This window comes from Terrapene carolina, unplaced genomic scaffold (assembly GCF_002925995.2).
Source record: "Terrapene carolina triunguis isolate 2854851 unplaced genomic scaffold, T_m_triunguis-2.0 Scaffold66, whole genome shotgun sequence".
Taxonomy (NCBI): domain Eukaryota; kingdom Metazoa; phylum Chordata; order Testudines; family Emydidae; genus Terrapene; species Terrapene triunguis.
The window spans coordinates 52487474-52499967 of record NW_020664417.1 but is presented as its reverse complement, the minus strand read 5'-3'; the positions used below and the strand labels follow the sequence as shown (position 1 = coordinate 52499967).

Here is a 12494-nt window from a genome sequence, read left to right as displayed (position 1 = left end):
TTTATTGTAATGACTGAAAACTTTAAAGCTAGAAGAGCTAATAAAATGAGCTAATAGGCCGGACTGATCGTCTTTTAGGGATATCTTTGCCAGATACACTGCAGCTTTGATAGAAATGATAATAGCAATATAGCTTTGATCTTGAGAATGGCAAGAAATTCCTACCTTAAGAGGTAAAATATGAGGTAAAAAATATTGTTAATGTATTTTTCGTGGTATCCTTGACAGGTATGTATCATCAAACAATAGTATCTATTCTGTAAATTGCTTAAAAAAACACTTCTAATATAAACTGAGTTGGGTTGCTGTATCTGGGATACATTTGCTGCTTGGCACTTGCATAAGGAATGAAGCTATGTACTCTCTCCAGGGAGAGAAAGATGAACGCCTTCATACAGGGTCAGGGATATGGCGAAGGCCACGCCTTCCTTTGAAGTAGTGTAACAGATGCGGCTTGCAGGCACAAAGAGGGTTAAATGACTGGAAGGTACAAGACATTTGTTGCAGTGACACATAGTTAATTATAAAGTGATTAATTTTATTTCAACTAGGAACAAGAAAATCAAGAATTGTTAGAGAAGTTCCGAATGCTCCACAGTCAAGCTGAGGACTGGGAAGTCAAGGCCCATCAAGCTGAGGGAGAAAGCAGCTCAATACGTCTTGAACTCCTCTCTGTAGATACCGATAGAAGACATCTTCGAGAGAGAGTGGAACTTTTAGAAAAAGAAATTCAAGAGGTAATAACCAATACCACCCAATAAAATTGAATCCTATCAAGGAAAATGGTTTATACTTAATTGCTTTTTTTTGTTTTTAAATAAAAGATAAGGAACATTTGCTATGCTTGCATGGAAATAAACTTCTATCCTTGAATGTTTTGAAGGCAGACACAGAATATTTGAAATGGTAACTGCAATTCTAGCTAGAATAGTATCATTTCTATTCTGCTTAACTTACTGCTGATGCCACAGCGATAGATTTTCAGTTGTTGTTGGGGGGAGGGGGATTGTTTGCCAGTATGTTAAGAGCCTTTTAGGTTACCTATCCATAAAATAGGTGTGATATTTGCCTGCAGTATTTCACAAGGGCATGATTAATTATTTGTTCAAAGCACATTTCGTTTCTTGACTGAAAGGCTCCATGTGGTAATCATAGAGGCAGTAGTGGTGGAGGTGTTGATATATTAGTAGTACCTAGTAGCCAAAGCCAAGGATCAAGGCCCCCTTTTTGCAAGGTGCTGCAGAGAAATGCAAACCAGTATTAGCACTCTGTAATGCTATACTATTGTTACTCAAATCTCTGAACATACTATTGTTAAGTAGAGCAGGTTTACATTCCTGTGGAGGAACTGTTTGGTAGAGCTTGTATGAAGACTTCAAAATGGAGATGATAGATATTGCATGATCTCTGTAGATATTAATAAATAGTGCCACTATGTCTTCCAATAATTCCATTTCACTAAGTGAGACAAAATGTTCTTGTGATATTTTTCAGAGTTAAGTATTAGTTCAAACTTTTGGTTCTTATAACAGCATATTAGTTTATTCCAGTTATATCAAATGAGAATTTCATATTTGAAGAAACAGTCTTTCTGAAGATCAAAAAGATTATAACAGCCAAGCAGAGACAGGCTACGTTTCTGTCTGACATTCTTAATTCATTGACAAAAGCATGATAAGTTCAAGATTGGCAGTTGAGTAAAAGATGGAGTTCAGTCTTTAATTTTTAAGTTTTAATTTTCTTCTGAAACACCATTATAGTCTACTTCTGCTTTTTGTTTAATATCTGTGTATTCCTTCAAATGGTTGCAAAAGTTTCTGAGAAACCTGGTTTTTAGGGTTGTGGTTTTTTTAAAAAAAATAAGATTTAAAAAAAAAAAAAAAAAAGTAAGGTAGTCTGAAGTTCAATTTAGAGCTCAGGGCAAAGATACTTAGATGTATGTAACTTTGTTATGCAACTTTTAACACTGGGGGGGGGAAAATCCACGACCACTTAACTGTTGTCTGTTTTCATTTAGCATATCAATGCACACCAAGCATATGAATCTCAACTCTCTTCAATTACAAAAAATATGTCCAGATTGGAAGAGGATCTCAAATACGAACAAGAAGAAAAGTCTTCTGTATTAGCTGACTTGGCTTCTATGAGGGAACTGTGCATGAAACTTGAGTCTAGCAAAGAACTTTTTTCACGACAGCTAACATCCAAAAACATGGATTATGAAAGGGTAAGAAGCACCGACTAATATAACACTTGATATAGCACAGATACACAATTTGATTTCCTTACTTGAGGGAGCTCTAATAATTCTTTTTCCCCCCCTTACTAGTAATCATTTCTGACATGCACATACACTTCACTGGGGCTCCTTTAGAATAGGAAATAGGGGGGTGGGGGTGTGTGCATGCACTAATTCTTGATATACTGTACAATCTTTAAATTTTCTACTGATTATTAACCTACTATACATATTAACCTACTATACATCTAGGACCATTTTATTTAGATCATGATGGTTTGTTTTTATGTCTATTAAAGTGACTAATTTTAATAATTAATATAATGTATCTAATTCTGAAGTTACATGACAAATAAAAAACCCTCAGGTTAAAAATGGTAACACAGCAGAGTTAAGGTTAATCATTAAGATTAAGTTTAAAATAATCATGTGTTGAACATACCATTATGATTAAGGCATTTTAATGTTTGTGAGTCCAGATTAATCTTGATCTCCTTGAGGTATTTATTCCTTTTTGTATTGTCACTACAAGGCACAAAATTGTTTAGGTGCCTTAACTGAATATTTCCATCTTAACCATTTAGATTTCTTATACATTTAAGCTCAATTCTGAATTTCCTGGGTTTATAAGGCTCATTTTAGGGATTATTAAAACATTCCTATAATGTGTTTTTTCTAAACCCTTACAATTAAAAATACATATCAATTTTAATGTAACTCCATTTTAACATAATTTCTTGTCTGTTTAAAAAAAATCTTTTATAAACTGTAAATTAGTATTTTTCAGAGAATGTGAAAACTGTACACACACGTATCTGTTTGTAAAATACTACATAAATAGTGAGCGTTAAATATCAGGCTAGTAACATTTACTGTAGTAATTGTTTTATACCCTAGGTTCTGGCTGAATTAGAAGATATAAAGTCAGAAGCAGAGCTGTTAAAAAAGCAATTGTCCAGCGAACGACTTACTATTCAGAATCTTGAAACACTGCTCGCTACTAGCAGAGACAAAGAGTTTCAGAATCATTTAACATCCCATGAGAAAGATTCAGAAATTCAGTTACTTAAAGACAAGCTAACTCTTGCAGAGAGCAAACTGTAAGTTCTAAAACAGACCATTACATTTCTTCCAATATTTTGAGTTGTAAATTTTTTATTTTATTTGTATTTTGATTGTGAAAAATCTTTGAACTGTATGAAAACACTTATTTACATAATCAAACCCTCCACACTTGGTCAAAAGATTCTTTCTGAGAGCATCATTGTTTGTATGTGTGCACCTGTTGGAAGAGTTTGTGTGTTCAAACCTTCCATAAGAGCCCAAAACTCTTAAGGACTCTTGACGTGGGCTTCCATCCTCCCAGTTACTATTATGAGTAGGATTTCAGCTACAGGAAAGAAACTTTCTCAGTCAGATCAGGTTTATCTGTTTCAGGAAATGAAGTTAAGGAAAAATACTAGGGCTATCAATCAAGTGAACTCAAGCGATTAAATCAAAAATTAATCGTGATTTAAAAAATTAATCGCGATTAATCGCAGTTTTAATTGCACTGTTAAATAAAGAATACCAATTGAAATTTATTAATTATTTTGGATTTTTTTTTACATTTTCATGTATATTGAATTCTGTGTTATAATTGAAATCAAAGTATATATTATTTTTGCCTACTAATATTTTCACTGTAAAAATTATAAACGAAAGAAATAGTATTTTTCAGTTCACCTCATACAAGTACTGTAGTGCAGTCTTTGTCGTGAAAGTGCAACTTACAAATGTAGATTTTTTTTTTTTGTTTTGCTACATGAGTGCATTCAAAAACAAAACAATGTAAAACTTTAGAGCCTACAAGTCTACTCAGTCCTACTTCTTGTTCAGCCAATCACTAAGACAAACAAGTTTGTTTACATTTAAGGGAGATAATGTTGCCCTCTTCTTATTTGCAATGTCACCAGAAAGTGAGAACAGGCATTTGCACGGCATTTTTGTAGCCGCCATTGCAAGGTATTTATGTGCCAGATATTCTAAACATTTGTATGCCTATTCATGCTTCAGCCACCATTCCAGAGGACATGCTTCCATGCTGATGACGCTTGTTAAAAAAATAAGCATTAATTAAATTTGTGACTGAACTCCTTGGGGCAGAATTGTATGTCCCCTGCTCTGTTTTACCCGCATTCTGCCATATATTTCCTGTTATAGCAGTCTCAGATGATGACCCGGCACATGTTGTTCATTTTAAGAACACTTTCACTGCAGATTTGACAAAATGCAAAGAAGGTACCAATGTGAGATTTCTAAAGATAGCTACAGCACTCGACCCAAGGTTTAAGAATCTGAAGTGCCTTCCAAAATCTGAGAGAGAGGAGGTGTGGGGCATGCTTTCAGAAGTCATAAAAGAACAACACTCCGATGCGGAAACTGCAGAACCCGAACCACCAAAAAAGAAAATCAACCTTCTGCTGGTGGCATCTGACTCAGATAATGAAAATGAACAAGCGTCGATCTGCACTGCTTTGGATTTTTATCGAGCAGAACCTGTCATCAGCATTGATGCATGTCCCCTGGAGTGGTGGTTGAAGCATGAAGGGACATATGAATCTTTAGCACATCTGGCACGTAAATATTTTGTGATGCTGGCTGCAACAGTGCCATGAGAACACCTGTTCTCACTTTCAGGTGACATTGTAAACAAGAAGTGGGCAGCATTATCTCCTGCAAATTGTAACCAACCTTGTTTGAGCGATTGGCTGAACAAGTAGGGCTGAGTGGACTTGCAGGCTCTAAAATTTTACATTGTTTTATTTTTGAATGCAGGTTTTTTTGTACATAGTTCTACATTTGTAAGTTCAAATTTCATGATATAGAAATTGCACTACAGTACTTGTATGAGGTGAATTGAAAAATACAATTTGTGTTTATTACAGTGCAAATATTTGTAATAAAAAAATATAAAGTGAGCACTGTACACTTTGTATTTTGTGTTGTAATATAAATTAATATATTTGAAAATGTAGAAAACATCCAAAAATATTTAAAATAAATGGTATTCTATTGTTGTTTAACAGCACAATTAATCGCGATTAATTTTTTTAATCGCTTGACAGCCCTAACATAAACTACTTAAAAAAAAGGGAAAGAAGCATTTTTCTTCTGCATAGTAAAGCTTCAAAGCTGTTGTATTAAATCAATGTTCAGTTGTAAACTTTTGAAAGAACAACCGTAACATTTTGTTCAGAGTTACAAACAACCTCCATTCCCAAGGCGTTCGTAACTCTGAGGTTCTACTGTATATTTTTATCTATAAAGGAATATGATGCACTGTAGTATGAATTTATTGAAGGACTTCCAAGTTCACACTTCTGTCTTTTACAGGTTAGCTTTATCCAGTAATTTGTCATTGTATTCATTCAGTTCTTCCCATCACTTCTGATTCTCACTTTGTTATTTTGAGTTGTTTGAACTAACAACTCCTCTTATTTCATTTTTTGGTTTCCCTTGTTCATTTCTGTTTTTCCTCATTCCTCTAAGATACCAGCTGAAAGTGTGCAACAGTTTAAGAAAATGTGTTGTTACTTCTCATGCTATTTTTAGAACCAGTCATAATAGAGAAGTTTCCATACTTCGAAGTAAAGTTGCACAGCTACAGACTGACTATGATGTTTTAAAAAGGCAACTGACAACTGAACGATTTGAACGGTAAGCACCTGTGTTGTTTTTGTTTCAGTGGGGTGATCCTCCTTTCCTATCATTAAGGTAGCTGCTAATGCAATACCGTGTGTTTTGAAAATAGTTTTCCTAATAATTTTATTAAGGTTTACTATAACTCAGTTTTCACACAAGCATTCCTTTATTAGTCCAAAGACCTCTTGGTGTTGATTACATTCAGAATATCAATACAAGCATATATACCCTCATATTTTATATCCTAGCAACAATATAGTTATAATGCATTGGCCAAAATTCTTACAACTGGATCAAGCCCAGGAGACACCTGTGACGGGTTCGGTCTCAGAGACCCCTTTGGGACTGTCACCCGACATGCTGAGATTACCTCTGAGCCCATTTTCCCTGCTAGCTTGGGACTCCAGAACTCTGCCTTGTTGAGCCAGACACGCTAGCCTGCTGCAACCCAGACCCAGAGTCTGGTCCACACCCCCAAAGCTGCAGACTTTAACCAAAAACTGCTCAGTACCCAGACACCCAGTTCCCAATGGGATCCAAACCCCAAATAAATCCGTTTTACTCTGTATAAAGCTTATACAGGGTAAACTCATAAATTGTCCGCCCTCTATAACATTGATAGCGAGATATGCACAGCTCTTTGCTCCCCCAGGTATTAATCACTTACTCTGGGATTACTAATAAACAAAAGTGGTTTTATTAAGTATAACAAGTAGGATTTAAGTGGTTTCAAGTAATAACAGACAGAACAAAGTAAGTTACCAAGTAAAATAAAGCAAAAACACGCAAGTCTAAGCCTAATACATTAAGAAACTGATTACAGATCACATCTCAGCCTCAGAGATGTTCCAATAAGCTTCTTTCACAGACTAGACTCATTCCTAGTCTGGGCCCAATCCTTTCCCCTGGTACAGTCCATGTTAGTTCCAGCTGAGGTGGTAAGTAGGGGTTTTTCCTCACCTCTTGAGGTATGGGAGACCATACAAAAAACATATATACTGAGTTTGCAGAAGAACAAGACTGACTACACGAAGTGTTGTCAAATTCACAAAGTAAACAAACTGAAAAAGTAGAAAAAATTTTTCTAACCTTTTATTGTACCCTTAAATGTTACTTTTAACCATTAATTTTAAAAAGTGATCTGTGTCCCTTAAATATAATTGAGACATTTTTATTTAAAATGTATATATGATATTCATTTAAATGATCACCTTTCATTTTCTTTTATCATCTAATAATTTCTACAGAGAAATATTATGATGTGGCAGAATATGAATGCTAATAGTGGTAATAAAGATAAGTGTGTACAAATTAGTGTTTAACAAAATTATTGTCTACTTGGTAGAGAGCGCGCAATTCAGGAAATGCGTCGACATGGTCTGTCCACATCTTCTGTACGTACCTCATCTCCACTTAGTTCAACAATGAGATCTCCTTCCCATTCTCCAGAGCGTGCAATTGTAAGAACAACTGATCGAGCAACAGCAGAAAAGTAAGTAATTTGATGATTTCTGTCAAGATTAAGTGTTCACATAAGAATTAAATACAGCTGTATTTAAATTGAAACGGGGGGCAGGAAATCAGCATTTTATGTTTTGGTGCATATGAAATATTTAAACACTCCAATGATAGTTACACTCTTATAGTGTTTTAAACACAATAACTAGTATTGACTGAAAACATTAAATGCTAGTTATTCTCCAATCGCGAAATATTACAATGGATTCCTGCTCCTTGGATTTTGCTTATAGAACAGGACTGCCATATACATCCATAGCTTTAAAATTCTAAAACTATTAAACCGCTTCACCAGTAAGGGGGGGGGGAGCTGTGGCATGTCTGTGCCACTGAGCTGATATTGGGTATGTCTACAGTGCCAGCTGACTCAGGGTCACAGGGCTCAGGCTGCAGGGTTGTTTCATTGCTGTGTAGACTTCCGGGCTCAGGCTGCAGCCCGAATCCAGAAGTCTACACAGCAATGAAACTGCCCCGTGAGCCCAAGTTGGCTGGCATGGGCCAGCTGCAGGTGTCTGGTTGCTATGTAAACATATCCAGTGTCCTGTACTGGCCAGAGCTTGAGTATTTGTGCAGTCTAATAAATTTGTTTCCTTGCATCAGCTTTGGTGATGTATGCCATTCATCTTGCCTAGTCTGCTGTAGATATTGTCCAAGCACATAGCCTACTCTGAGATTATGGCATTCATGGTAAACCTCACTTAAACACTCTCTTCACCGCACCTTGCTCTGATATTCTCAGCATTAATGGCCTCACAAAGACCAGGGTTGACAGCTACACCACATTTGATACACAAATCATCTCATCTATCAACCTGAAACTACTACATGGAAAGATGAGAATGACTTGTCAGGTTGATACGCTGAAAGCTGGAGGAATTTTTTATGTCATGACATCCAGGGGTACTGAGGAAGACAGCCTTCAATTCTTCCTCTCCTTCTCTCTACCTCAGAGTAGCCATGCTTCCTCATTTTTGTAGAGAGAGGCGCTAGGGCCATCCGACTCGTGCAGAAAACCACTATGGGCTCCAGGCCAGAAATCATATCATCCAATCCATCCATATACCACTCTAGCCACATGTAAGGTGGCAAAATTGGGGGAGGGATAACTCAGTAATTTGAGCATTGGCCTGGGTTGTGAGTTCAATCCTTGAGGGGGCCACTTAGGGATCTCGGGTAAAATCAGTACTTGGTCCTGCTAGTGAAGGCAGGGGGCTGGACTCGATGACCTTTGGGGGTCCCTTCCAGTTCTATGAGATAGGTATCTCTCTCTCTCTCTAAATAAATGCAAGCACCCGCTGCCAAAGAATGCCACTGACTACTTCTACCTTTTACATTAGCACTTGATGGTAGCGTTATTGATGGTCAAGGACAAGCCTCATAGTTCAACACCCCTGAATCACGATTCTAACGCTGGGATGCTCTAAGAATGAAGAGCAACAACCCATACTAGGAGCTACCTGTTAATAACATATACACTGTTATAGGAATCTTATACTAAGGTAGATAACATAGATACATAGGTAAATACTAGTATGAGCTTTGGAAAAAGTCATACCAGTTTATCAGTCCTCGCCCCTAGCAAAATTGTATGGAATTCAGTCTATGAGGGATTGGAAATGGCCTAGCATCGAGTGTGAAAATCCTCCAACGCACTTGATACCCATAGATACATCTGCCTGAGATTTTTGGCTTTCAGTAGGCAGTTTAGCAGATTGAAGGTTTGCTAAATGGGCATTTGGGCAGAGGACAGTCTCATGAAGGCAAAAAGGAGTGTGGTCAGATTCTGTTTCTTGGGATCCATTACCCAACCCTCTACCTTCCACAAAAGAGGTAAGGGACAGGTCAAGATGTTATTCTTTATTTCTAGGTTGGTTTGAAGGATACCTGGAAGGTGCTGGGCCTCTGTATTAGCAGAGGCCTCAGGATGCCAAGCCCCAGGCTACTAAGCAGCAAAAACCTTGATTTTTTTGAAAGGTTCAAGCACAAACTGCCAGCTTCCCAAGATGCATCTTGGGGACTCTTCCATTTCTGATTGCCAAGGTCTGAACGTTCAAGGTCATGATAAGGCACAGTCTATCAGAGGTAGATCAGAATCTGTAGCTAGCCTGTAATCTTTTACCGTCCAGGAGATTTGCAGGATACTCAAAAATCCCAAAATTGCACAAAGTTAACAGAAGAGATACCATTTAATATTTGTACTTTTTCCATGGACTTTGCTTGAATCCAAATACTCTTGAAATATCTGATTTCATACACAAATTTAAGATTTGTCCAATCCCAGTCCAATGCATAATTGTTTCTTGGCATTCTGACCTGCCCATGAACTTTTTACCCTCTCTCTCTTATCGGTTTTACTTCTTATTTATCCCTTCCTTGCAGCGTTCCACAGTGGAAGTGTGCTCTGTCAATTGTGGTGTTTTATACTGTATAGTGGGAATTTTTCCCCTTTTTATAAGCCACTTAGTCTAACCTAATAACTTTCTTCTTGTCCTTGGCTTACATTGTACTTTTGTCCAGTGCTTGTGCGACATGTGTCAAGAATGAAATATTATATTAAAATAAATTCTGTGGGTATCATGGGCTGATTCAAGTAATTTAGGAATAAACTATGAAGAAGGTAATGTTGTTATATATTTTACCCTTGGTTGAATTGATAAAAATGCTGTAAGCAGATGTTTATATTTTTAAAATTTCTTCTTCCTCCCCCCACCCAGAAATGTGAGCTTCAAGGAATAACCATACCTGGGATAGTCTTAAAACTAAACTTGTAACAGAAGGATTAATTTGTTTCAAGGACTTTTGAAAATTATGAAGGTTGACATGAATTCTACCTCTGACTTCGCTTCAAATCAGTGATAACTTGTGAATTTGTGTGTGCACGTGTCCTACAATCAGCCTTGCAAAATTCTATTCTCCCATTTATCTGGGGGTGACAAGGTTTTTTTTTTATGGGTGCTTTTCATTGCTTGTCGACGCACAAAATTCACACATTATAACAAAGTCGCATGACAGTTTTGCAAAGCTAGTGTAATAGCTATATAAATTTATGGTACAAAAGAAGGAAGCTGGGTCAGAATAACTGATGCAACAACTTCTAATTTCTCTACTTATTTAAATTTGCTTAAATCAGATATGGCTTCAGAAATTTGTCCATACTACAGCATGAGCTAATATTGAGCAAAAACAGGCTTGGACTTTTTTAAAGATTTGTTCATGTACAGTATATTTGTTATGGTTCTGGTGGATTTCCGTGTGTTTTGGATTTTTTTACAAGTATTTTCTGTTTGCATGTCATTGCTTTTATACACCCCATGTCTTGCTGAATCTCAATTTATTTTCTGAATGTATTATCATCCTTGCTGTAGATTTTTCTTCTTAACAAAGAAGTGTCAAATCAATAATTGTATTTTATAAATTTACTTTATATGTCATCTCTAATAAAAAGAATAGTCTAGTCTTCTGCAATATCTTCTGTAATACCATTTATATTTTAAAATTTATTTTGCCAATGTTAATGAAAAGTAATGGAAACAAGATTTTAAATTTATACTGTATTATAATGTACTAAATATTACACAGTAGTTCTATTTTACTTAATATGAATATTTCCAAACTAAATCTGGAGATATTTTTCAATTTTTTTTTTTTTTTTTTAAAGATCAGAACAAAATCTGGAATTGTTCATGCAGTTGAGTTCAAGTTTTTAAAGAGGTGTGACACAGGGCCTTATTAGGATATAGAACTACTAGGTAAGTGCAGTGAGGATTAATCTCTTTACGAAAACTCTGATAAATGTGACAGACAATTATTAAAAGTTTAGGTCAAAGTAGGTTATGTACTGTGCTACATTCATTTTTTTATAACACATTAAAGCTGATCTATGTCAGATAACTGTATATTTGGATTCATCTTAATTGTCCTTCTCCAAAATGTTAAATTTGAATAGTGCTTAATAGTATTTAGTAATTCAAAAGATAATGTGACAAGTATTTATTGGTGTTATGTATAGAATTAGAAGGGGAAACCTATACTGTTGTAATTTACAGCATTCCATTCATATAACTTTGAAGAAAATCCTGTACTTCCCAGATTCCATTATGGACACCAATAAGGCGTAAAGAACATATAAAATGACATGGAAGAATTAAACTTTGAACTTCGCTACACTTGGTCTCCAATCTACAGTATTTTGCAATAAGATTGTTAAGATTTGTGACTTAATAAAAATGTGTTTAAACTGGAAATATGGTCTCAATAGAAATATTGTAATTAACGTAAATATATTGTTGCTACCATATACAAGCTTTATTCTTGTATGAAGGTGGCATATTTTGTCAGTTTATCTGTGTACAGACTAGATTTTAAGGACTGAAAGTGGCAACATAAAACACACAAAAATTAAGAATTACTTGTAAATATTTTAAATAGGTTAGTTTCAACTTCTGGGGGCATGGAAGGGAATTGATTATACAGAAAGAGTACAATTCTATTTTTAACAGATTATTGGTTTGTCCTTTATGGCGTGAAGGGAAATGATACTATACAGATTGATACTACCCCAAATGAAGTTAACGGCAAAGCTTTCATTGACATTAGTGGTGCAGGATGAGGTTCACAGTAACTATATAAAGTACATTCTTACATTATTCTATTTTGTTTCTGCTTTGGATAGTCTCAGCAGTAGCTTTTAAATCTTTTAATTTACATTCTTTTTACTCTCAATCTTTTTCAATAATAAAATACTAAGTGAAAAGAGCAAGGATATGTTTACACTACAAAATTAAGTCAATCTAAGTTATGTCAGCTGCCACAGTAATTAAGTTGGTTGTGTATGTCCACACTATGCTCCTTGTGTCAGTGTTATGCATTCTCACTAGCAGTGCTTGCATCAATGCAGAGCAGTGTGCACCATGGGTAGCTATCCCACTATGCAACTCATCGCCATCTAGCGCAGGGTGTTTTGGGTAGCATGGGGGCAAAACATTCACACGGGTGACTAGGAAAATGGCATGAATGTCCCATAATGCAGTTTTCTCCGTTGTGTAATTGTAGA

General features: G+C 35.9%; 1 protein-coding gene across 1 annotated transcript in view; it reads left to right on the top strand.

The window, feature by feature from the left end:
- CEP135 (centrosomal protein 135) overlaps positions 1–11475 on the top strand; it is a 101728-nt gene extending 90253 nt beyond the window's left edge. Inside the window, exons 21-26 of the mRNA XM_026647928.2 lie at positions 552–737; positions 2018–2227; positions 3137–3339; positions 5834–5938; positions 7269–7415; positions 10156–11475. Of these exons, the coding sequence (XP_026503713.1) occupies positions 552–737; positions 2018–2227; positions 3137–3339; positions 5834–5938; positions 7269–7415; positions 10156–10177 (873 nt within the window). The 3' untranslated portion in view covers positions 10178–11475. The remainder of the gene's footprint in view (positions 1–551; positions 738–2017; positions 2228–3136; positions 3340–5833; positions 5939–7268; positions 7416–10155) is intronic.
- The last annotated feature ends 1019 nt before the right edge of the window (positions 11476–12494 follow it).